The sequence below is a fragment of the Achroia grisella genome, unplaced genomic scaffold, assembly GCF_030625045.1.
Source record: "Achroia grisella isolate CSIRO2021 unplaced genomic scaffold, CSIRO_AGI_Agris_v1 utg1244, whole genome shotgun sequence".
Classification (NCBI taxonomy): Eukaryota; Metazoa; Arthropoda; class Insecta; order Lepidoptera; family Pyralidae; genus Achroia; species Achroia grisella.
In genome coordinates, this window is record NW_026712605.1 from 77,050 (window position 1) to 104,278 (window position 27,229).

The following is a 27,229-nucleotide window of genomic DNA, read 5'->3' on the forward strand; positions in this document are numbered from 1 at the left end:
CTTAACTTTTTAAATTACTCTGAAAATTGACTTGGCTGTCAGTAACTGTCCGCTGTCATTGCTTCAAATAATTTTCAATTTTCTTTTCATTCAAAATAGTATTCTTTGTGAATGAATAGTGAAGTGAATAATAATATTATTAATGTGAATTGTTATGATTTTTTAAAATTCCTGTAGTTTATATTTTTGATTTTATTTTCATATAATTTCACGTGCGATTTTTCTAATTGGACTTTTTAATCAAATTTATCATCAATTAAGATGTATAAAAAGCCTGCATCCGGGAAAAGATCAAATTTGTCTCAAGTGAGTCACCAATATCATTATTGTACCATGGATTTTGCTGTATATGATCGTGATACTCGTGTAGGATGCCTTAAATATATAAAATTCGAATTGTTTCCGACACTATATTTCCATTGTCACTATCAGCTGATAAATCTTTGTAAACAAAAACCTGTACTAAACTCGTTTATGAAACAATGAACTGTTACCAAAATGATTTGTTTGTGTAAACAAACGTTTAAAAACCGTTTGTTCTCCTATACTAATCAACTGAGTAATAACAGTATTTTACAGACATATGCATAACATTAATACAAGATTTAAAGACAAACTTGCTGTTCCTATGTAACATTTAGAAAAAGCCAATGGGTCTTTTATGGGAATAGTTATAAAATTTTACAAGAAGATAATAAAGGATATACTGAAATTACCATTAAATAAATTTAAAACATCTGTTAAATCCTATTTACTGAGCAAAGCCTATTAGTCACTATACAATTACTTAAAGAACAATTACTTATGAACCACTATTGGTTCATACATTGGATTTTGACTTAATGTTAGATATAGACATCTATACAACTAAATAATGTAAAGAAACTAAAAAAAAAAGAAAGTTAAAAAAAAGAAATTAAATTGAGTTTCTTGCTAATTCTTCTCAATTGAATTGCTGTACTGAAAACTTGAAGTTTATAAGCTACTAAAATGCCCTACATTAATGAATATTTTTTATTTTGTCGCCTTAATAAGAAAAATGAAAAAGTAACATATAATAATTATTATATTTTAGAAGGGATTATACTTTAACACAGATTTATATAAATGCTTTATACTTTGCTTGTAATATTTTTCATAATAAGCTAAGTAAGAATTAGGAACCTGGTTGACAAAATTTTTAATGTGGAATCCTACATTTTTTATTTCATATAATATCCAAATTGCAATCAATTGTAGCAGGACTATAAGCAATTGCTACATAGGCCCTCCCAGTATCAGGCCGTTTATTTACTCATTACAACTATTCTAGTTTTAATCATATATGCATTCTTTTTGGTTGTCTATTATGCTCCTACATAAAACGAAAGTCTCAAATGTTTAATCTTCTACTTCTATATAGTTTGTCTAATTCTCTTCTTCTTTAAACATCCCAATAGATTTTGATAAAGGGTTTTACTGTGATTTATATATATATATATATTTCATATTATTCAACTAGGGCAATGTTAAAGTAGTGTTCTAGTTAGAAACAACCATGTTCTCTACAACCTCCCATTGTATCTTAAAATCTGTCTTCCAGTTTGGTCTTCTGGATATGGATGTAGATGATGGGGACGATGAACAAATGGATCTGTCCGATGATGATATGGACCTTGAAGCAGAACTAGCAGCAATCAGCGGAGGAGGGGGAAGACCATCACGTCCGAGGAAGCCTGCTGCTGTACCAGCTACTAACTTAGATGCAATGATAGCAGCAAGTTTAAAAGATATCCCTTCTGATGAGGATGATGGCTCTGGTATGGACCTTGGTTACTGAAATTTATCTTTTACTAAATGAATATTTGTTTTAATCAAGTTTATTCTAGTAACCCCTACACTAAGAGCTATTCTATGTTTTGTAAAAATTATGTAGGAGATTTCTTCAATACATAGAATAGCTTTTAGTGTAGTGGTTACTAGAATAAACTTGATTAAAACAGTTTTTGATTTATACAGTAGTTTTATAGCTATCAAACTAATTTATTTATCTGTTAAATCTGGTAAAGTACTGATGCAAATTCATTAAGAACCTATTGGCTTGATTTATCTTCATGTTTTTGGTGCTTCATCCTTCATCCTTCTTCATCTTTTCATTGTATTGGTGCTTCATCATCAGACATAATAGTTGCGTCAGTAAGTTGTAGAAAATACTTTTTTTAGGGGACAAATTCTCTGTTTTATACTCGCTATTACTATTGTGAAAACCCGATTTTGTATGTTGATAATGATTATTGTATTACAGACGATGATGATGATCCAGACCTTCTCAATGAACTCCAGGCACTGTCTGTAGAAGATGACGAGGCGCCAGCCCCTCCTCCCCGCACCAGCCGGCCTGCACCCGCACCCCCAGGCACTGTCACTGGACAGAACAGCACAGTTAGTTTGTTGCAGGAGCGGATTTCAAATTATGTTTTAGCAGAAAAGACCGCTAAAGAAAAAGGAGAAAGTAGCAAAGCAAGGAGGTGAGTAGCTCATCAGTTAATCTTTTCTATGATTTTTTTACTATACATATAATAAATTCTGGACTCTGTACATTAGCTATCTACGATTCTGTACTCCTTACATTAGCTATCTATGCGTAAATAGCCCGCCAAAATCATTGCTCTGATTGAATTTATTGACTCTACTAGATACTGAAGTTAACAAAAAAGAGGAAAATACGGAAACAAAGCAAAAAGTAAAGCTTGTTTGCCTCCATTATTATATAAATATTTTTGATTATATGGAAAACTGAAAGTGAAATGCAATAAGTACAGTACATTTTCATTTAATTTTTAATTATCTGGAATTTTTTTCAGATTTGGTCGTGGTTTGAAAACTCTTAATGACCTACTAAAACAGGCAAAAGCTGGAAAACCGATCAAAGATGAAGATATACCTCCTCCAGTTAGTCTCGGAAAACCAGCGTCTGAGTCTGCGCCTTTTCCCCAACCTCAAGTAGAGCCAGCCCCTCCTCCTGACCCTGTTCCTGATCCTGAACCTCCTAGTATTCCAGAAGCAGAACCCGAGGAACTCCCGAGTCTCCCAGAACCTAAACAACCTCCTCCGCCACCTCCAACTGAAGAAGTAGATCCTGAAAAACAGCAAGGGCTACTAGTAATATTAAGTAAGTGATTTTTCTGTTTACTTGATTGCAGCATAGTGGAAATTGTATTTTATTTTAAGCCTTTTTAGGGATGATGATATGATGATGAGACGGTTCTGGTGTGGTCACCACACCGTGTAGTGTGGTCTAGTCTAAATCACTTACACAGCGTTAGAAAGGGGAAGGGGATTGTTAGTAATGTGGATTGATAACCCCATTGCTAGCAATGTACCATGTCAGGTTGACCTCCACGCGATTCCCCCTGGAAACCGTCGTGATAAATTCCTAGTGAATTTGTCACGATAGGCTAACTAACCTGTCCTCATGTTCATCTTATCATCCTCCACTGGTGCCCCGCCAGCGTAAACCGTTAGCGTAGGCGGGTGCACCATTCCATTATTATCCACAAAAAAAAAAACACAGCGTTAGTGGGGAGAAGGGAATTGTTAGTAATGGGAACTAGTAATCCCCATTGCTAGCAATGTACCACGTTAGGTCGACCTCTACACGGTTCCTCCTGGAAACCATCGTGATAAATTCCTAGTGAATTTGTCACGATGGTTCCTTATGTTCATCTTATCATCCTCCACTGGTGCCCCGCCAGCGTAAACCGTTAGCGCAGGCGGGTGCACCATTCCATTATCATCCATAAAAAAAACTGCGTTCGAATGCTTAAAACACTTAGCTGGACGCGAGACTTTCGCATCGCTATGTGTTCCTAATATACCGAATATACCACGGACTGTGTTCTGAAGAATTGTTCGACATTTTACCATCGCATCGCCCGCCATCGATACGGAATTCATCCCCATCCCCTTCTGATGTTAAGCGACATTTATCGGTATATACATAAATAGCACATAAGGTTTTCACATTACAAATTTTTAATAATTTAGAAATGTTCTTAGTCCATCATATTCTCTTGCAGAACGTAAAGAGGAGTTCAAAGCCGCTGCATTAGCATCTAAACACGCCGGCGACAAAACTATGGCACTGGAATATTTGAAAGTAGTAAAACAATTTGATGTAGTGGTGGATGCATACAAATCTGGACAGGAGATGGACCTAAGCGAGCTGCCGACAGTAGAGATGATAGCCACTGCGTTTAAATCACAACAGAAAGAGGAAGATCATGTACAGAACTCCACAGGTGAGTACGTAACATTTTTTTCCCCAGACAATTCACACAACACCATCTAGTCCCAAGGTAAGTAGAGCTTGTGTTATGGGTACTAAACAAATCGTATGAATACTTAGATATTTTTTTTTAATACATGCATAATATACATAGACAAAACCCAGACCGCTACAAAGAATGATACTCATGAATAGAAATGTTGGTACAGTGCGATGAATCGAACCCGCGATCATCGGAAGTAAAGACCACCGAGGCCGTCATATATATAGCAGTTTATCTATAATTTTTGTTTTGTCCTGACTGCCTGTATATCATAGTACAGTCAAATCTATTAAGTTTAGTAAGAGCATTTAAAATAATTCAGTATGGTGCTTTTGTAGCCTTGAATCCAATTAGATATCTTTAGTGATTTATGATGCCAATTCTCTTTTTTATTGATCATGACAATCATTATTTCTACAGAACCACAACCAACACCGCCTACCACGGAGGGTGGTTTGATTACCGCGTCCACAATGGAAGAGGCGCTAAAGCAGAGGCTTGCTGCTTTTCAGGTATTTTTTTATTTATTTATTTCATTCAGGCTACTAATGCCCATGATATAAATACCTTATAGACTAACAATAATACATATGTATATGTATGAAATTGTCTCTGTGGTAATGGCACTGATGACGGCCATCTGATATGGAAGTGCCGATACCCTTCTGCCAGTAGTCCTTCTTCATGAAGGCGGGCAGCATTTTGGTCGGGACCCGGTACACAAACGCCTTGAAACTCGCGTTGTGACTCGATTCCAGCTGCATCACCCTCAATGACAGGTTACCCCTGGTTCATATGTAGTCGACAATGTCCTGTACCTTGTTGACGTAGCAGGCAGGACAAGTATATTGCCGTGGTCGGTGTAGCAGTACGCAACAGAAAGTTGGGCCCAGTATATAATAATATAATAGCCCATTTTTTGCAAATACATCCAGACTAATATACAGTCATACTCATGAATACAAATGTTTGTATCGTGGAATCCAACACGCGAACATCAGAAGTTAAGCGGTGTGCTAAACCCCTAGACCAGTGATGTCGCTAGGATCTATATTCAGCAGAAATTTATGAGGTTGACGTGACATGGTATAGATCTAACAATGGGAGGTCCCATTGTTAGATCTGTTCCCATTGTTAGGTCTATACCATGTCACGTCACTAGTTCCCATTACTGGGGGAAGGGGATTGTTAGTAATGTGGACCACCCCTAGCATGGTACCATGGCAGGTTGAGCTCCATGCGGTTCCCCCTGGAAGCTATTTTGATAAGTTCATGGTGAATTTGTCACGATGGGCTAACTGACCTAACCTCATGCTCACCTTATCATCCTCCACCGCGCAGGCGGGTGCACCATTTCATTATCATCAATGCAACAAAATCCATTACTGACTATTCCCTGTATATCTAAAATGATTTATGACGTTTCTGAATCTCGAGTTATGTGATATTTTAGCAACTAGAAGCCAAAGCGAAAGAAGAGGGTAACTCGTCTAAGGCCAGGCGTATGGGTCGTATAGTGAAACAGTACGTGGAAGCGATCCGGTTGCACGCCGCCGGCAGACCGCTGCCCGCTGATGAACTACCCACACCTGCTGGATACGGCGCCTTGCCCGGACATGTGAGTGACAAATACTTATATTAGAACATATTTTTGTAATGCAACTGGAATTAAAGAAAAAACTGAGTACCCACGAGATGGCAAGTGGTTACCGTCGCCTATGTACATAACACTATGGACAGGGGGGATTGCTAGTAATGTGGGCTAATAACCCCATGTCAGGTTCACTTCCACGCGGTTCCCCCTGGAATCCAATTAGATAAATTCATGGTGAATTTACCATGATGGGTAACTGACCTGCCGTCATGTTCATCTTATCATCCTCCACTGGTGCGCAAGCGTAAACCGTAGCGCAGGCGGGTGTACCATTCCATTATCATCCATATAACATACATAATGTATAATATAATATATGAAACATTGAAATTCACATTCCATATAATTTTAATATAGCGTCCATTTTGAATTGCCCCCCTTAACAATCAAATTTCCCCCTGTGAGAGCGTGGGCTCCACGTTGGGAAACACCGAGTTACACAGTTCTACAAGCTCCATTTGTGTTACATATTGCGGGTTTTTTTATATCGTTTAAAATCTTGTTTACAGGGTCAACCGGCGGCTGCCGCGTCCCTCTCCCCCTCCCCCTCCCCCTCCCCCGCCCCGTCCACCCTGCCCGCGCCCCGCGCCGCCCCCTCACAGGCCCCCACGCCGCCCTCCCGTTACGACAAGCAGCTAGCATTGCTGCTACATCGACAGAAGCAGTTCAAAGAGGCAGCCATTAAAGCTAAGAAGAGTGGTAAGTACAATTTGATATTTTTATGATATCATATTTAAGTAATAGATGGATGGATGTGGGAATGATGATGATTTACATTTTGCCATCAACCCATGGTGTTTGTAATTGTAAACACCATGGTTTGTCTACCTTTTTTCATACTACGATGATGGTTGACTGGCTATATCTGTCAAGGCGTATCTTATTGTTTATGCTAGTGTTTCTAACATAATTAGAAAGGAAATTGCTTTAAATACGATTAACCATAGACAAATTGTCTAGTATTAATGGGAAAGTTCCGGTTTCAATTTACAATGATTAAGTGTTGGTGTTTAATCAGTCGTTTGTGTAAAGTCAAGGATACTTGAAATATTTACTGTAATGACAATATTGAATTTATTTATTAATAATTTCAATATCATAATATACAACAAATAATAATCTTTTTAGTTATCTTACATGCAAAATTCTCGTGTCACAATAATAGATACTCCTATGAAATACTTGACCAATTTTTGTGAAATTTTATATGCATATTCAGTAGGTCCGAGAATCGACTACTGTCTATTTTTCATACCCCTAAGTAGATAAGGGTTGTCCATCCCTAACGTTTTTTGTTATTTTTTTTATATAGTGTTATTAAAAATTAATACAACCCTAAATTTTCACAATTCTATCACCAACCCCTATTTTTTAATGGCGATTATAATTTATATGGCAAAACAACGTCTTCGGGGTCAGTTAGTATCTATCTAATTGAGAGCACCGTGGCCTAGTGGTTTACTACCACTAACTGAGAGCTCATAGGTCATGATTTCGAATCTCGCTAACTTCAGAAAACTTTGCTTATCAATTTATATATGTATGATGATAAATTACTTATTCTCGGGTCATGAAAACGATTATATAAAGTCAAATTAAAGTTTGAATAGCTGTATATTCAATCTGCCATTGTCTATACATACTCGGACATGTCTAGTGTAATAGTTGCAATGCATCTAGATCTACTATGTCTAGAATTACAAGCAAAGCAGTGAAGCAGTAATTTATAAAATTACTAGTTGTCCCGGCAAACGTTGTTTTGCCTTAAGATAAAATAAAAAAATTAGGGGCGGACTACCCCTAACATTTAGGGGGATGAAAAATAGATGTTGGCAAGTTCTCAGACCTACTCAATACGCTCACAAAATTTCATGAATCGGTCAAGCCATTTCGGACGAGTATAGGAACGAAAACTGTGACACGAGAATTTTATATATAAGATTTTTTTTTATCTACAGGCGATATCGAGCATGCAAAAGAGTACCTAAGAGCCGCGAAGGGATTCGATTCAATGATCGAGGCGGCAAAAGGCGGACTTATTGTTGATCTGAAGTCATTACCACTGCCGCCGAAAGCCAAAGAAAATATTGAACATACGTGAGTATAACTTTAGTTGATTATAAATTTAGCTTCATATATATTGTATATACTAGCTGTCCCGTCAAACGTTGTTTTGCCATATAAGTGAATAACGCTATAAAAAAATAGGGGTTGATGATAGAAGGGTGAAAATTTAGGATTGTACGTATTTTTGTATGTTGTATCATAAAAATAATTAATTGCGCGCCTAATTCAAATAACGATTGTCAATGATAATCAGTTATTTCAGAATCTGCTTTTTTCATTAAATTTCACGCTGAAATCTAGTATTGCATTTAAATGGGCTGTATCGAGTCCATTTTCGTATTGACCCCCTTAATAATCAAAATGCTCCCATGTGTCGCGTGGGCCCCACTCTGGGAATGACTAGTCTAATCTGTCTCTAACTGTTTATCTATTAGATTCGACGTAGTATCAACGGAGGACTGCGGCCCGTCGGACGAGACGCCCACCATCGACGCGGAGGACGACAACGTGCTGAGTCGATTACAGCACCAGCTCACCTCGCAGCTCAAGATATGCCTCGACAACCGCGATCACAACCGGGCGATGGGGAACATAGCAGAGGCCAACAGATACGAACACCTCGCGCTCACTGTCAAACAGGATCTGGATGTTGTCATAGTCGCAAAAGGGTGAGTTTTTATGGTAAACAAGCTGACGGATTTCGGACTATTTTTCGGACTATTCTAATGCTGTTGGCCGCAGCTGGCCTTTACAGCTTTACTGGACGGTAGGCAGTAGCAGCAGTAGTGCAGATGGCACTCCAAACACGCGGAAGGACTTATGGAGCGGTGGAAGTGTTATTTTTAATGCCACATCTTAAAAAATGAAAATAATAATATTGTCCAACTAAGAAAAATAAATTTATGGTGGCCACCCATATAATTAAGGGTATAGAAATAGATAACAACCTATTCACAGACCTATTTCATCAAAATTTTTTATAATTTCTGAGAAGTATGACAACCTGTAACTATAATAATTCACACAACCCTGGATAATTCACACAACACCATGCAGTCCCAAACTAAGCAGATTTTGTGTTATGGAGACAACTGATATAAATACTTAAGGTACACATGTATATAAATACCAAAAGAAAATAGAAATAGAAATAATCTTTATTCAAATAAACTCATTACAAGCACTTTTGAATAGTCATATTTTGATTCTACCACTCATTCGGAATGCAGATTCATCACAAGAAGAATGAGCAAGAAACTTGTGTGTTGCTCTTTTTAATATATTTTTTTTTTATATAAATAATTACAGTGTAACAAGTAAGAGGCATGCGATAATCAACATAGAAATCGCTACGCACTCTCTAGGCGGCCTTATTACTATTGTAGACAACATACAATTGTAGAACATGTTGGCTGACATGCAAATAAAGGGACACAAAGGTACTCAAGCTGACGACTGTGCACAAACTGAGTAAATTCTGTAAATAATAACATTAATTAACATTTCAGTCTAGATTCAAAGCCACCAAAGTTCCACTACGAGTCGCGGCAGTTCTCCATGGTGCAGTGCAATACGGATCTTAACGAGAACGATTTAGAGTTGACAATTGTCCGCGGTATTGCGTACAACGTACCCAACCCAAAAGAAGTGGACACTTACGTCAAATTTGAGTTCCCATACCCACAGGTACGCAATCTTAATCTTAATAATATTATAAACTCGAAAGTTTGTAAGTATGGATGTTTGTTACTCTTTCACGCAAAAACTACTGAACGGATTTTGATGAAACTTTACAAAAATATAGCTCATGCATCAGAATGACATATAGTCTATATTTTTTATTGAAATTCAACGCGGATGAAACCGCGGGAATGGTTGGTTATTAATAATTTCTCATCGTAGACCGTGGTTTTTGGTACAATAGTTTATATCTTTTAAAGCATATAATGAAAAGCTGAAATTCAAATAATTTTAATAAAAAATACTATGTTAATTTAGTGACAAATAGATTATTTAAAAATTTTCTTTTTCGTTATATTTGGCATCAAAATCTAGTATAAATGGACCGAAGCGGAATCAGATCAGGTCTGTTAGCCCATCGTGACAAATTTACCACGATGGTTTCCAGAGGGAACCACGTGGAGATCAACCTGGTACATTGCTAGCAATAAGATCAGTCCACATTACTAACAATCCCATTTCGGATGGAAAGGAGATTGGTAGCAATGTGGACTGATCTTACAGACTTTGTAATCAAATTGCCCCCCAACATAACTAAATGGAAGGTTTGTTGCAGGACGCGCCTGTATCCGATCGCACTTCGCTGGTGAAGGACACCAACAGTCCGCAGTACGACGCGGTGTTCCCGCTCAGCATCAGTCGCGGAGCGAGGCCCTGCCTTAGGGTGTTCAAGCGACACGCCATCAAATTCGAGATATACGCCAGAGGGTGAGTGTACAAGATCCTTTAGCCACATAAATCCTTGAATCTTTCACTACTTAATGGAAGTATATTATTTTGTTTCATTCCGCTACAATTAGTATGTACAATTAGCATGACCGCAAATATTCAGTAACTCAAATCAAATCGAAAATCATGGATTCGTGTAGGACATTTTAGCCGCTTATGAACGTCAAATTGTTTTGTATTAATATTAATATTTTTCTCTACCATCCAGTTCAGTATATAGATTTAATTGAAGAAATAGCAAGAAACTCAACTGAATTTATTTTTAAAAACCAGTTTCATTATATTGTGCTATTATGTAGGTGTCTATGTCTAACATTAAGTGAAAATCCTGTGCGTGAATTATTGCCATTCCCAGTTTAGTGTGTTATGAATTTATTTAATGGTAATTCTAGTATATCCTTCGGTATTAATTGTAAATTTTGATACCCATTCTCATACGCTACTGAAATGACTGTTACGACTTTCTCAGTAAATTTCAGCTTGTAAAAAAACTAGCTTTTTATTATTTTTTTTATATTAAAATTTGAACGCGTTTGACCGCAATCTCACCTGATGTTAAGTGATGATGTGGTCTAAGCTGTTACACGCAAGCTCAAATAATGCCTCTCTAAATAACTCTTGACTTGAAAGACCCACTGTTGTAAGAGGCAGGAAAAATAGACGCTGGTAGAGAGTTCCACTCCTTTTACACTTAGTGCATGAATTGTGACTAACATACTAATAAGACTGTAGAGTGGTGTAGTGTAGCTGGGTAGTGTGTGGTCTCTGACAGTTGCGGCGGGTGTATTGACGCGGCGTTGTGTTGCAGCGGCTGGTTCCGCAGCGACCGGCTGCTGGGCTCGCTGGCCGTCAAGCTGGCGCCGCTCGAGGCGGCCGTCACCCTCCACGACTCATATCCGGTGAGATTTTTTATACATTACAATAATAATAATGTCATTATATTGCCCGAAAATTACTGGTAATTGATGAAAATGACAAAATACGTATCACGTAAATTAAAAGACTTACAATAAGTACACAGTACATATCCATGATATTGAAAGAACAATAAGTATATACTTATTGTTCTTTCAATGATATATTTCAATTGTAATTTTATTATATGATTCATATCCTAGTGCACTATCAAAGTATGTTCTAAAAACCTACACATTACTGATAAATATTGCTGTAAAGTTTTGCAAATTTACGCAATTTTATCGAATAAGGTATCATTTTGCGGAAGTCCATTTCACTCACTGCTGGTACCTACTTCATTGTCACAAAAAAGTGGCGTCATTTTCCAAACCTCTTTTCTAGTTTCGTTGTGTTCTTAAACAATTATTACTGAATTCTAGTTTCCCTATGCTATCTATAACGCATAGTGAAATACTGTAGATACCTCGGTGGTCTAGCGGTTTACCACACCGCCTTACTTCCGATGGTCGCGGGTTCGATTCCTCGCACGGGACAAACATTTGTATTCATGAGTATGATTGTTTGATCTGGGTGTTTTCTATGTATAATATATATGTATTTACGAATAAAAATATATCTATGTATTTGTATCAGTTATCTAGTACCCATAACACAAGCTTTAGCTAGCTTAACTTGGAACTAGATGGCGCTGTGTGAATTGCTTGCCAATAAAAGTCCCATCAAAATCGGTGCAGCCATTTCAGAGATTAGCCGGAACAAACAGACAGATAGACAAAACTTGTAGAAAAATGTTATTTTGGTATATGCATCTTATTTATATTCATATGCATGTAATAAAAAACGGTTATTTCAATATTACAAACACACACTCCAATTTTATTTATATGTATAGATTAATATAACTAAATTTCCATAGCTGATGGATGGAAGAAGGCCTGCTGGTGGCTCACTGGAGGTGAAACTGAGGGTCCGCACACCACTGCTGCAGCCTCAGGTTGTGGACACCACTCACAGGTGGCTGGTCATAGACAACTAATCGCGCTGCATTCGACATGGTATTTACTGTCTGTGGAATAAGGTCATCTTACTAATATTTAAACACGAAAGATTGTGAGTATTCATGGATGTATGTTTGTTACGCACTCAAAAACTTCTAAACGGATTTTGATGAAACTTTACAGTAATATAGCTTATATATATATTATGTATATATAGATTATGTATAATATCATTATAAATTATAACCTATGTGTAGTCTGATGTATAAGCTATATTACTACTTACAAGTTGGACGAAATATAATTATGTATGTCAAATAAGTGTGATGCAGGCGAATTTGCGCGGGTCAGACAGTACCTATAATATATTAGAATAAAGTCTATCTGTGCGCCAAATTTAATGTAAAACAGTTCCACTATTAAACTTGCTTGTAATGTTCTCTACGAACCGCTTAACACTTGATAAACTCAGTTGTAACGTTTGCAACTGCAACTGTCAGGGTTATGCATAATCGCAATATTTTCAATTTCTGATTCAACTGTGTAACGAATGCAACTGTGTTATATAATGAAGCCCCTGATTTGCAATTATCCAAGAAGTTTGAGACCTTTAGCTGAGCAAGACACAATTTCGTACATGATCGATCGGGTCTGTATGTGTTGATGAGTCTGTGAGGGCATTTAATAAGAGCACAAGGTATTAAGACATAAGCTTAAGTGACTCATAATTCCTGAGTATGTATCATTTCCATAAGTCGCAGCAAAGCTCATATTACGCTTCCAAATTAATCGGAAACACAATTTTTGTATATATATTCGCATAATAATAATAAAAAAATATAAATTAAAGATTTTAAATATGACTTACTAAGTTTAGAACTTGCAGTCAAATTCGCGTTTTTTTTATTTCAATTAATTTTTTATGCTTATATGCGATATTGTATATTGTAAATATATCATATACTTATTCGTTAGACGAATCTGAAATATAAATAACCCATAATAAGGATGAAATCCATACAGCCTACACCGGAACGCCTCTTTGCCTTATGCTTAGTAATTAATTAAAAATAACCAAAAAATTGTAATAAAAAGGTGTATTATGAAATAATATTATATAATTTATAGGTTATATCTATATGTATTGGGTATTTATATACTCACAAGAAAAAAATAGTAAAAATGTAAAAATTATATAAATTAATTGGTTGTAATAATTATGGATAAATAATATATATATATAAACATAAATGTATAATTTTGATTTATAAAATAAAATATTTTACTTATTTTTAAATATGTGTCAATTTCTTTTTGTATGTATATAATCTGTATAAAATAATATTAGTACTTCATTCAACAAGACGTATTGTGATTTTATATATTATTAAATATTTTCTTGTAATATAAAAAACTTTTTAGTCATAAATATATTTTGTAATATCAATATTGGATTGGAATTATAAACGATGTGTTTTATGAATGACTATTTAGTATATTATATTGTCTCTGGTCAATTTTAAGTCGGTTTGTATTAGATATTGTCTATTATTTTATGTTATGTATCATAGAGCAATTAAGACTACATTTTAGAACAGTTACGATCCAATTCAAACGAGAATCGAACTTACAGTGGCCTGAGCCGAGTTTCGAACCTCCAGCCGTGCCCTCAGACTAAAGTCGTATCCGTCAGGCGGGAGTTAGCATTCAGCCACTCCGTAAGTCGTTCCGCGGGTTTGGAGTGCCATCTATACTCGCCTTCTATCGTCCGGTGAAGCTGTAAAGGCCAGCTACGGCCAACAGCATTAGAGTGGTCCGAAAAACCCTTGTGAGAATTAAATCTATGTTAAATAATAATAATTTATTCAACATAGCATAGAACAGATAAAAAATTGCGTTATAAGCTGATAGGGCCTCTACTCAGCTGGTGACGCAACCTATCGCTACAATGCTGATTTTCAATACAGCCACTACTTGAGAAGAAAAAATAGCAATCGTGATATTTTCGTTTGTTTTATATGTAATAAAGGTTAACAGTACTAAATATAATATAAGAGTAAGTTAATTGGATGAATTAGAAGTATGTACATTCAATGGAAGGAGCATATATAATAATAAATATTTGTAAAACAAAACGTAATGGTCCTAAATAGCATGCAGTGACACAAAATCTGTTTTATCTTAAACGGGTAAAACATATATGGAAAAAACTTTCGTAAATAGCTTTTATTTTTGTGTGAAATAATAGAAAATTATTGTTTATTGTAATCGCCAGTTAAACTCTCATTAATAAATTGAATAATTGATTCCAGAACTTGCGAAGGTATTGTAATGAATAATATATATATAAAATATTCGACTATATTTTATGCGTGTATTATTATTGATTACAATACCTTCGCAAGTTCTGTTCGATTCAATTCGATTAACCGATTGATGAATTATAAATACTATGAACTAGTTTTGTGAGTCTCTTTGATACGATGCACGTCGTAACCTTTCTATGTACTAAATAAAAAAAAACAATTGTGATGGAAGCTACCCTGTGAAATCTCGTTTATTGTGTATTTTTTTATTAAGTGTGAGTATACATCGATATAATAATGTATGGTCTTATACAATTCACCAAATAGTGTCCTAAATCACAGTAACATAATACTTATTGCAAAGTGCACAAGTATATGACGGCCTGGGTGGTACAGAAGTTTAACATATTGCTTTACTTCCCATGGTCGCGGGTTCGATCCTCGCACGGTACAAACATTTGTATTCATGAGTATGATTGTTTGTATCGGTCTAGGTGTTTTCTATGTATGTTATATATGTATTGACAAAAATATACACATATTTGTATCAATAGTCTAATACCTATAACACAAGCTCTGCTTACCGTGGGACTAGATGGCGCTGTGTTAATTATCTAGGGGTTATTATTATTATTATTATTACTATATACAGAGAGTAAGGGTGAGGACGAAAGCATGTAGTTTTTTGATATACCTACCTAAAAACAAACTATCATATTCGAATTCAAATTCCAAATATCTTTATACATGTAGGTCTATTACAGACACTTCTGACCTGTCCAACCGACGATTTATTTATTTAAACTTATTGACCATATTACGTTATGCTTGGAAGCAGAAAGCAATGACGAAGGTATATCAAAAATAGAAAAAAAGGAAACGTGTATGATTGTGTGTATGTGTGGGATAAAATATACTATATATACAAAAAACTTGATGTTCATAAGCGGCTAAAATGTCCTACATGAATAAATTATTTTTTATTTTATTGCATTTTTTACGTTTTCTTGAAATTTTTGCTTTGGTCATATGAACCTGGCCGTAGACCATACATTATTATGTCGATTTACGTGTTTTAAGTGCCTCTAGGTTAATATATATATAGTCGCTGTAAGATATTGTGAATAATGGGTTAATAATCAAGAAATATAAATAAAATGTACGTAAATATCAAAATAACTGTTTATTTCTAAGATTGCATCCCTTTGACGGCTTTTGACTTTACGGCCTGGATCGTCTAGCGGTTTAGCACACTGCTTTACTTTCCGATGGCCCCGGGTTCGATTTCTTGTACAGTACATACATTTGTATTTATGGGTATGATAGTTTGTATTGGTCTGGGTGTTTCCTGTTTATATTATGTATGTATTTCCAAAAAAAATAAATTTAAGTATTTATATCAGTTGTGTAGTATCCATAACTTAAGCTTATTAAGCTTTACTTAGCTTGGAACTAGATGGCGCTGTGTGAATGGTTGAATGACGTTGACACGAGATTCCGGACGCTCGTCCTTCTCTCTGCTATCTCTTTTATAATTCCCCTTTCTTAAAAAGCCGGCAACTGACTAGTAATTCCACTGGTTTTGAGGGTAGTCATGCATTGGCGACAGTAGTAGTAGTCGGTAGGTGTTTGGATTTGCCGCAGGGACTTTTGCTCCCTATGCTATAAAAGTCACATGATTATAGACTTTACTTATCTCTAAAATATGTTTTAAATATATTCAAAATTTCTTTTCTAATAATATAGCGACAGTAACTTTGTCTGTCTGTCTGGCTCGCTTTTACGTCAAAAGTACTGACCCGATTTGAATTAAATTTGGTACACAGATAGTCTAGAACTCTAGACCCTGAGAAAGGACATAAGGGATGAAAATTTTTATGAAAATTCGTAACTTACAAAGCTAGAAAAAATTTTTTTAGTTAGAACATGAAATATTTTTTCTTTATTTACTCGAGCACTATTCCATGCAGACGAAACCGGGGGCTCAGCTATTTAAAGTATAAAGTAAAACGATGACTTTTATAGTATAAGGGGCAAGCGTCACGTAACTTGTAGAATATTTAGCAAAATTATTAAACTGTCAAGGTGATTTTATCTTAAAAGCAAGGTGCTAAGGTTACATATTGATAAACACAGGTGCTAAAGATATCACGTCGCGGCAGCGTGTGCCACTTGGGTAAAAATATCGAAAGGTCGGTCCGAAACCGGTAATAGTCGGATCGAGATCGTGAACTCGTGAGAGTGGCATTACGTGTGTTTGTTGCTAAGTTTTTGAGATACAACTCGACATATACATATACAATTTGCTTGCTACATCTAATTTGTTGTGTAATTGCAAATTTTAGGAATATTTGATAGCGATTATGCACGTCATTGGGTGGAGAGTATTGATTTTATATATTTACCTCTTTTTAAATTGGTAGTAATCAAATTGACCATCCATAATAAATGGTGACCATTTGTTTAGTTGTATTGTTCAGTTGTCTAGTACCCATAACACAAGCCCTGCTTAGCTTGGTTGCAGATGGCTCTATATAAACTATACGTGTGCGAAATTTGTGCGTACAATTTTCATAAAAAGAGGTACAAAGTTTTTGTTTCACGTTTTAATATAATTGTACAAGAAATATTTGTTTGTTTGATTTAAGAATAAAATTACTATTAGAGAAATGTGAAAATACTATTAGGACGATTTTATTTGTCTCCACAATTTTAACTGTAACAATAATAATATACAAAATTCGTAAAAAATAAAATAAAAGATATTGAATATTTTTCAAATTATGCAAAAATTTGAAGTGGCCCATGAGGGGATCGAACCCGCGACCTTCGCGTTATTAGCACGACGCTCTAACCAACTGAGCTAATGGGCCGATTGAACGTCATGTTGAAAATACGGAGCGCATTCTTATCCGCTTACGTGTAGTGGGCATGGTTGATATTTATAAGGTTGTTTTAATAAATATATAGATATCAGTAAACTAAGTTTAATCATCGATTTTCTATGAATTTATAATTTATTTTACAATACATTCATACATGTTATAACAATATTTAACTATATTATTTCCACAATTTTTTTTTGCCGTCGTTATTGCAATTATATTTATATAAATGTTAAAATATGCGTCTTCGCACGGATGCTTTCCGATCATTGAATTTCTTGGCCTGTTCTATACTACAACACGCATGTATTATACATATAAACCTTCCTCTTGAATCACTATCTATTGCTGAATACTGCAATTAAATCCGTTGAGTAATTTAATACATATAAGGGAACAGACAGCGGTGGGTATTTTATCTTATACGATGTAAAGATAAAGATGACAATGGAGACCCATATTGACTATATTCACTAAAAGATTGCCACCTTCCTCTGGTATATTTATTTTACTCATTGATCGCCACCCTCGCAGGTCGCTTTCGTTGTAATTTTAAAAAATTCCCCAACACGCTCATAGATGGCGTTACTAGTCCGTAAATGTATTTAAAATACTATTTATTAATGTAAATTTTGCTATTTGGCAGTTTGTATTCACACAAAATATTAAAAATGTAATGATGAAGAATATTTATTTGAAAGAGCAGCACGCAAGTTTCTTGCTCGTTCTTGTGATGAGTCTGCTTTCTGAATAAGATATAAAATAGAATAAAAAAAAATATGACTAAACTATTCAAAACTGTTTATATTAAGTTTATTTGATTATAGATTATTTAATTTTTTTTTTATTTTCTCTCTATTTATTTAGGAACTTAATGACACAATAATAAGCATGTTAGCTCCGCTATAGCTTCCAAATTAATTACATACTTACATACTTTACATTATATATTACATCTAAAGAAAAATATTACTGATTTACACTTATATCCACAAATTTATAAATGAAGACAGATTGTTATGATTAAAGTGCCGATAGTAATATACTTTCAAAAATGCCAAAATAAGTTTCTTCAAAATTTCTTTTAGCAACATTTGTCTTTGTCTCATTCCTGACTGAACCATCGACAAAAGTTTAACATCAGCAATACCACAATGTTTCTTGTTATTTCTATAAATCGCACTACAATATTGCAGATATACGTTTAATAAATATGCAAGTCTTGGTCACGTGAACAATGTCAAGTGCATTCTAGCAAAAAATCGCAATGGGCGGGAAATGACGAGAACTCCCGTGTACTGTGTTTTTATGATAAGTATCTATTATTGATATATATTATAAATTAGTCATAGTATATCCTTACTAGTAAAAAATAATTTTATCCGTTTATTTCACATTAATGTTTATTTTTTTTAATTAATTTTTACATAAGGATTAAGAATTCCTAATGAAAGTTTATATATACATAATATTATCACAGATAACATAATGTATTACGGATGCATCAGGTTTTTTTATGACAGTTAGGTTACAGACATTAGTGATGATGTCAAAAGAATAAAGAACTCTCGACACAACATACAGCACCGTCTAGTTGCAAACTAAGCATACTTATAATTCCAAAGCACGCTCTTATAAATTACAAAACAACAAAGTATAATAAATGTACTTTCAAGATTAAAAAATTATACACAATTATGATGTACAAGTATTGTCGAGTATATTTGATAATGTAACAACCCCCTAAGGGGTTTCTGCCTGTGGCATGAATGTGCCACCCTTCGGGGGGACAGCTGACGTCACTACGGTCACGTGACGCTACGCCCACCTAAACCGCGATATACAAAGCTTCACGTGTAGGCCACCACCACGTGACCACTTTGACTAGTAAAATATTATACTGTACCATTTTAGTAATACTAATAATAATATACCATTTTAATAGTGTTTACTGGGGGGAAAGAGGATTGTTAGTAATTGCCTGATCTTATTGCTAGCAATGTACCATGGTTGATCTTCACGCGATTCGGTTTAGAAACCATCGTGGTTCTTTTTTTTTACGATGATAATGGAATTATGCTCCCGCCTGCGCTAACGGTTTACGCTGGCGGGGCACCAGTGGAGGATGAAAATATGAGCATGATGTCAGGTCAGTGATTCGTGATTAAATAACTAGAAGAGTTGTATATTACTCGTAGCTCTCGCGGCATACGTTGTTTTGCCATATAAATTAAACTAGGGGTTCATGGTAGAAGGTTGTACATTTAGGGTTGTATGTATTTTTAATGCCGATTTATAAAAATGCAAATTTACGCAATTTTATCGAATTAGGTATCATTTTGTGGAAGTCCATTTCACTCACTGCTGGTACCTACTTCAATGTCACAAAAAAGTGGCGTAATTTTCCAAACCTCTTTTTTCTAGTTTCAGTGTGATCTCAAACAATTATAACTGAATTGGCACGTATTCGTGCGTATCAAAGTTCATTTTGCGCACTGGTTTCAGCAAACCAGCCGTGTTAGCTGGTAAAAACCGGTATTTTTGGCAAACAGCCAATCCTCTATACACGCGCTGTCGACATTGTTGATGAGTTTCTAAGCCAAAACCGATTCCTGAATAATCTGTACTGCTAATATTCATTACTGAAATTGTTCGCACCTTTGTAAGCTTGTTAAAATATTCTGCAAAGGCGACAAAGAAAGATATTTTCTTCATTTTGGACTTTTAAAAGTATAATATGCGATTATTTACAACTAATATCTTTCTGCAAATTTGAAATTATTACCAATATTAAAAAGTTGTCTATCTACAGTCGAATTAAATAAAATGAAAAATAATTGATTCATGGAGGACATTTTAGCCACTTCTGCAGGCACCTTAAGTTTTTTGTAGGTATAAATTTTTCTCCCCACCGAGAACTGAACTGAACTAGATTCAATTAAAAACTAGCTACGGAGTCGAAACTGTTTTTTTTTAATGCCAGTTGGTTTGTATTCTTTATAAATTGTATATAACTAGCTACTGGCCCTGGCTTCGCCCGGGTGCATATGTATTGTACATATAATCATTCCTCTTGAATCACTCTCAATTCAAAATCCGTTGCGTAGTTTTAAGGATTTAAGCATACATAGACAGACAGCGATAGCGACTTTGTTTTATACTATGTAATGATGATGTCAATACATAAATAAAACAAAGACAAAGTAACTTTCTCCTTTATATATTAGATAGATTGTGAAATTCTGACGTAAATTTCATAATGTTGAGGCCTTAAAAAGAGTATACAGAACTTTTTTGTCCATCTGTGAGTCACACCTCTACATTTCAGATATAAATATTAGCAATGTACCATATCAGGTTGACCTCCAAGCTGTCCTCCCTGGAAACCATCGTGATAAATGTCTGATGAATTTGTCACAATGATCTAACTGACCTGACCTCATGCTAATCTTATCATCCTCCACTGGTGCCCCGCCAGCGTAAACCGTTAGCGCAGGCGGGTGAACCATTTCATTATCATCCACAAAAAAAACACCTGCTACCTTCCTAACATTAGCACCGAGGTATACTGTAAAAAGGCGTCTGCTGATATCACTGAATTAATTTTTTATGTTCTTGCTATCAGCTTAGGTATAAATTCACCACGCTTCAGCCAGCTGACTTTTTTATCGTTAGTATATAAGATTACCTAACTATGATTAGATAGCAATTTGAACCGGAAGGAAATAGTTGAGTTTTTAATTTCAGGAATCATGATTTTCACTAGGCTACATAACACAACTATTTTGTTACAGGAACTGCATCTGATTTTATACGCTGGCGGGCACCAGTGAAGAATGATAAAATGAATGTAAGGTCAGGTCAGTTAACCCAGCGTTACAAATCCACAAAATTGAAGAATTCGTTAACGACAATAATGTTTTCATAGAAAAACTTAAAATCCATAGCACTGACAATATTATCTGATTACACGAATAATGAGTGCGTAGCGATTTCTATGTTGATTATCGCAAAACATCTATTCAAAAGAGCAACACACAAGTTTCTTGCTCATTCTTCTTGTGATGAATTTGCATTCCGAATGAGTGGTAGAATCAAAATATGAGTATTCAAAAGTGCTTATAATGAGTTTATTTGAATAAAGATTATTTCTATTTCACAAGAAATTTAACGTGATGATTTCCAGAATCGCGTGGAGGTCAACCTGACATGGTACATTGCTAGCAATGGGGTTATTAATACACATTACTAATAATACCCCCGATCTTATGAGTTTTGTACGGAAAGGAAAGTGATCTCTGTTCCCGGCTCGCGGATCATTAGATACATATTCTATATGTAAATATTATGTAGTGAAAAATGCAAGACCTTCGCAATATGAATTGCTATCTTATAATCATGGATGGATTATTAAGAAGCTATTAAGCCAAGAGTTCCGGCATGGATAGACAGAAAGCCCTGTAATAAATATTCTGATTACACTCTTACTCACACTATATGTCGTCATAACCATTAGAAAAAGTATAATAAATTTCCATAAAATCAGTAGTTTTTAGAAATAAAAGTGAAATATGGTTATGTATATATATTTTTTTATTTTTTTTAACTTTTGCTACTTATTCTAAATGCAATTTTTGTAATATTTTGTTAGGGTTAATGTTGGGCTTTGTTAATTATATATTTTGTTGGACAGATTGGAATCCACGACATTCTGAACCTCTGCTTATTGTATACGCTAGCGAGGCTCTACATATGTATACGCTAGGGGAGGGGTAATTTTATTTTCTTGTATATTTTGACTACAAAAATGAATAGTTGTAAATAATATAATCGAACCGTATATTCTGTGACTTGTTTGGTTCGAACGCCAGCAGCCCCTCAGACTAAAGTCGTATCCGTCAGGCGGGAGTTGGCATTCAGCCGCTCCATAAGTCCTTCCGCGGGTGTGGAGTGCCATCTACACTCGCTCCCTATCGTCCGGGAAGGTATAAAATCCAGTAGCGGCCAACAGCATTAGAGTAGTCCGAAAAAATCTATATATATAAATAAAATTGGACTGTCTGTTTGTAATATTGAAAAAAACCGTTTTTTTACTACATTTTTGTTTGTCTATTTGTTCCGGCTAATCTCTGAAATGGCTGGACCGATTTTGACGGGACTTTTATTGGCAGGTAGCTGATGTAATAAGGAGTAACTTAGGCTACTTTTATTTTAGAAAATAAAGTTAAATTCCACGCGGACAGTCGCGGGGAACAGCTAGTATATAAATATAATCTCTCAGTTGGCAATGGTGCGTAACCACACCCTACTCTGCAGGCGTGGGTCGCCGTTGTACTCAGCTGTAAGCGTGCAGAGTCACGGGTAAAAATAGCACGGCGTATGCACGCGTGAACAAGACCTGCGCCGCGCCTCTCGAAGTCTCCACGTCTGTAGATATGTATGTCTTTGTGTTGACCATATTAGTCAGTCGGTGTTTTGTAGGATACACATTATCGAGTGTATAATTTGATCTTGCCTTCCCCTTTTTATCACAAAACAACACGATAAACTCAAAGAATAAGCGTGTAGCGGTTTCTATGTTGATTATCACATGCCTCTTACATGATATTGTTATTTATAAAAAAAAAAAACTTCAAAAGACAACAAAAGAGCAACAAGTTTAATTCTCATTATTCTTGTGATGAATCTGCGTTCCGTATGTGTAGATGGTAGAAATAAAATTATGACTATTCAAAAATGTTTGTATTGAGTTTTTTTATGTAAAGATTATTTCTATACTACTAGGACTTCGTCTGTACTCTGTACGTCGTTGAAATTACACTTATTAACACTGAGCGGTTCGCCACTTCTTTTTTAAAAATACAAACCCATATTCAAGTCTATGGTGAATAGATTTCTTCTGGGTAAGCGCGCTATGTCCTGGATCTTGCCATCATTCTCCATTAGATGAAGTAAGACCAAACACAAACCGATTTATAATAAAAAAAATACTTCGCTGTCTATTATTAATTTACTGTTCCCATAGGAAATTGGGGATATAATGATTTTTTATGAAACTGGAATGGTAAACGAAATATATAATATCTACAATACAAAAATCCATGATAATTGATTTAGCCGTTAAAGAAAAAAACGTTACAAAATCGCGAAAGTTTGTGAGTATGGATGGATGTTTGTTACTCTTTCACGCAAAAACTACTGAACGGATTTTGACGAAACTTTACAGTAATATAGCTTATACATCAGAATAATATATAGACTATAAATTTCACGCGAGTGAACCCGCTGGCGTAGCTAGTAAAATATATAGAAACTTAGTAGGAGATTGAAGATTATATTCAAAACCGAATCACATTTTTTATAGTTCAAAGTGATTTAACTGATTACCTTTTTGATACGGTTTAAACCTAACCTACGATCTAAACCTAAGTTAACAAAATCTAAGTTGGTAACAATAAGTCTGTTGAGGTTTCTGCGTACATAAGATAAGATAAGAAACTTGTTTCTAAATTGCATGCACATCACACAAAACCCACAAAAGATAAAAGATAGAGTGATAATGTAAAGCAGAAAATAATATACATAGATGCATTATAAGAACGGTAGATAAATTGTGGCTGGAATGACGATGATCTTGATGAATCACTGCGAACTCATAGCTAACAAACTATATCTGATGTACATCATACATTATTAGACCTAACCTACACTCCTATACATATTTATCTGATATTCTTCTGTTACATGATGTTATCTTTTAAATGGCAAATAATGACATAGCCCATTTGATGAAAAAAAATATTTATAAAGGTATCTGTTACAATAGGTTTAAAAAAAAGTGATATAAAAAGAAAGAAAGGAGTAAGTAGCTGACCTCCTAGATAGGTCAATAAAAAACCTATTTTCTAATTGATGATAATGGAATAGCGCAACGGTTTCCGCTGGCGGGACACCAGTAGATGATAATAGCATGAGGTCAGGCCAGTTGTCCCGTTGTGACAAATTCACCAGGAATTTATCAGGATGGTTTCTAGGGGAAACCGCATAGAGATCAACCTGACATGGTGCATTGCTAACAATGAGATAATAGTCCACAATACTATCCAATTCCCTTCCCCCCAATAAATGGTGTTTAGCCCCTGTTACCTTGTCAAAAATGGTATATGTCGCGTACAAGCAGCAACAAAACGGCACACATGGGAGCGTTTTGATTGGAACGCACACCCATCCAATTTGAATACGCATCGTAACGACCAGACTTAAAATATCAACCGATCGATCTAACGTACTTTTGTTCACTCCACCAAATTTGTAATTAATAGTATATTTACCATTAAATTTAAGATAGTAAGCAAATTCTATCAACAACCCTGTAATCTGCTGAAGCTATCAAACCATCATCTATCATTCGAGCCGCAATATCATCTACCATCTGAGCATTCGATCCGCATCATCACGTACCAGTATATATACCTGTATATAAATAAATGTATACACAGATGTAATACCTAATTATAACCTAGAACAATTTACACAGTGTCATCTAGTCCCAATGTAAGCAGAACTTGTGCTATGGGTATTAAATGACTGATACAAATAAGTAAATATATATTTTTTGAAAATGCATACATACACAATATTCTCAGAAAATAACCAGACCGATACAAACAATCATACTCATGAATATAAAATGTGTGCACCGTGCGAGGAATCGACCCCGCAACCATAAGGAAGTATGGCGATGTGTTAAACCGTTAAACCACCACCACCAAAGTTATCATGCAACTATTCCGTAATTGCAAGTCACCTGCTAGTTCTGTAGTTAAATCTGTTATCCAATGTAATAAGACCGCCTTATTGTATACACACGTTTCTATTAACGTACTTAATTTTTTTTTTTATTGTAATATAAAAATAAAAATAAAAAATCTATATTCATGTAAATCTATTACAGACTCTTATTGATATATAAAATATAAAATGTAATATAAACAAATAATAGTTATATTCTATTTATATATCTAGGTTACTTGCGTATATAAATTAAGTAAGGACAGTGAGTGAGTAGTACGTATCTATTCATCATTAGGACGGTGATAATTATCATCGCGGTCATCAGTAATCACCACGTCATATAATTATTCATCATTTCCCAAACATTACGCACACAGACGCGATGCTGGAGTTCAACGTACGAGCACACAAGTGCAACGTGCGGTACAAGCGACGAGCTGTGAGCGTTATTGTAATTTTGTAAATTGTTTGTGTACATATTTTTGTTGTTTTGTGATATTTTTAACTCATTAAATAATTTATTGAACATATTATTATGTGAAAGCAAAACTTAATGATAAGATATAGCATTGATTGGACTGGATTTCAGTGGAATATAAAATTGTTGTTTTTATCTGCAGATAATACATATGTGATTTTTTATTTAGCTTTGTATTTGTAATATAATTTTATTTTTTGTTTTTTTACTAGTCTATTGCACCGATTTAGATAAAATTTGACAATGAAAATATCGGTACGGTGAAGTCATATATATTATTAATTCTTAGTGATTTATTATCGAATAATAAACAAACAAACAGTAGTTATAGGTAGGAGTTTGGTATGTAATGACGCTCAGGTGGATGAATTCTAATAACATTTTGATATAATAAATTAAATGAAGGATATCCTAATTTAATTTATTTTGTAATTTTTACTTAATAAAGAATTTATTGTTATAATAGGAATATCATACAATAAAGACAAAAATTATTCTGTACAATTCTACAAAACTTTAAACTTTTTAACATGTTACTTTGGGGTCGATTAGTTAATTATTACGTGACAATAATTAATTTGGAATTCAAGTTACACGGTTATTATTTAGTTGGAGATCGCAGTGAAAGAAACAGGTTAATTACAGGTTAGTACAGAATTATTTATTGTATAAAACATGCTTTAAGCACATACTGAACCACTATTACTTCTATATAAAATCGTATTAATCAATGATATGATATATAAATGTAAATCAGACCATCAAACTTAAAATTAAATTTTGTTCAATAATTTTTGCAAGAATTGGCAATGAATATCCAGACATCCATCCTCACAAAATTTCGGCGTTTATACACGTAATGTACCTTATCTTTGAGATTTTTGGGGAAGGCCTTTGTTCAGCAGTTGATGTTTTCCGGGCTGAAATGATGATGATGATGATGTATCTTATCTAGGTACTATACTCGGATACAGGCAAAAAGTATTCTACATATTAATCTGAAATATGATCTATGAATGTAAATCAGATCATCAAATTTCAAATTAGATTTATATTCTGAGAGATTTATATTTTTTATTTATATTGCTTAGTAGCTTTTACATGAACAACAAACATACATACATCCATTCTCACAATTTTTTTTGCATGAATGAGCAACGAACATCCGTACAAACATTCGGCTTTTATAATGTTAGTATAATGATAACAAATTATTATTATTATAATGTTGTTATGATAATAATCGTTTTATTTACGCCATCTTATCTATGGTCACTCGCGCGCCGCGTGTCTGCCACTTTCTCAACGCCGGGCGCGGTGCGGGGCGCGGTGCGGGGCGCGGTGGGTAGT

The 27,229-nt window shown here is 34.8% G+C and overlaps 1 protein-coding gene and 1 non-coding gene across 3 annotated transcripts; one reads left to right on the plus strand and one right to left on the minus strand.

The window, feature by feature from the left end:
* The first annotated feature begins 110 nt into the window (after positions 1-110).
* On the plus strand, positions 111-13,639 carry LOC131854694 (coiled-coil and C2 domain-containing protein 1-like). 2 transcript variants are annotated; one of them, XM_059205827.1, is made up of 14 exons: positions 111-306; positions 1,583-1,799; positions 2,285-2,507; positions 2,844-3,151; positions 4,059-4,280; positions 4,731-4,822; positions 5,764-5,928; positions 6,474-6,663; positions 7,923-8,061; positions 8,466-8,699; positions 9,540-9,717; positions 10,328-10,479; positions 11,273-11,399; positions 12,335-13,639. In XM_059205827.1, the coding sequence occupies exons 1-14, from the start codon at positions 262-264 to the stop codon at positions 12,452-12,454; spliced, it is 2,412 nt and encodes an 803-aa protein (XP_059061810.1). In that variant the 5' UTR covers positions 111-261; the 3' UTR covers positions 12,455-13,639. The 2 variants fall into 2 exon arrangements, with proteins under 2 accessions (XP_059061810.1, XP_059061811.1); XM_059205828.1 differs by having other exon boundaries at positions 11,309-11,399.
* Positions 13,640-17,521: 3,882 nt separating this feature from the next.
* Trnai-aau (transfer RNA isoleucine (anticodon AAU)) lies at positions 17,522-17,595 on the minus strand. Its single transcript has one exon. It is a non-coding gene; the product is annotated as a tRNA-Ile (tRNA).
* Between the last annotated feature and the right edge of the window lie 9,634 nt (positions 17,596-27,229).

Bases quoted from the DNA above. Each gene is read 5' to 3' on its own strand.
- LOC131854694 (XM_059205827.1), top strand. From the start codon at position 262: ATGTATAAAAAGCCTGCATCCGGGAAAAGATCAAATTTGTCTCAA. The intron at 3,152-4,058 runs GTAAGTGATTTT...ATTCTCTTGCAG, and splicing joins AGGGCTACTAGTAATATTAA to AACGTAAAGAGGAGTTCAAA. The intron at 8,062-8,465 runs GTGAGTATAACT...TTTATCTATTAG, and splicing joins AAAGAAAATATTGAACATAC to ATTCGACGTAGTATCAACGG.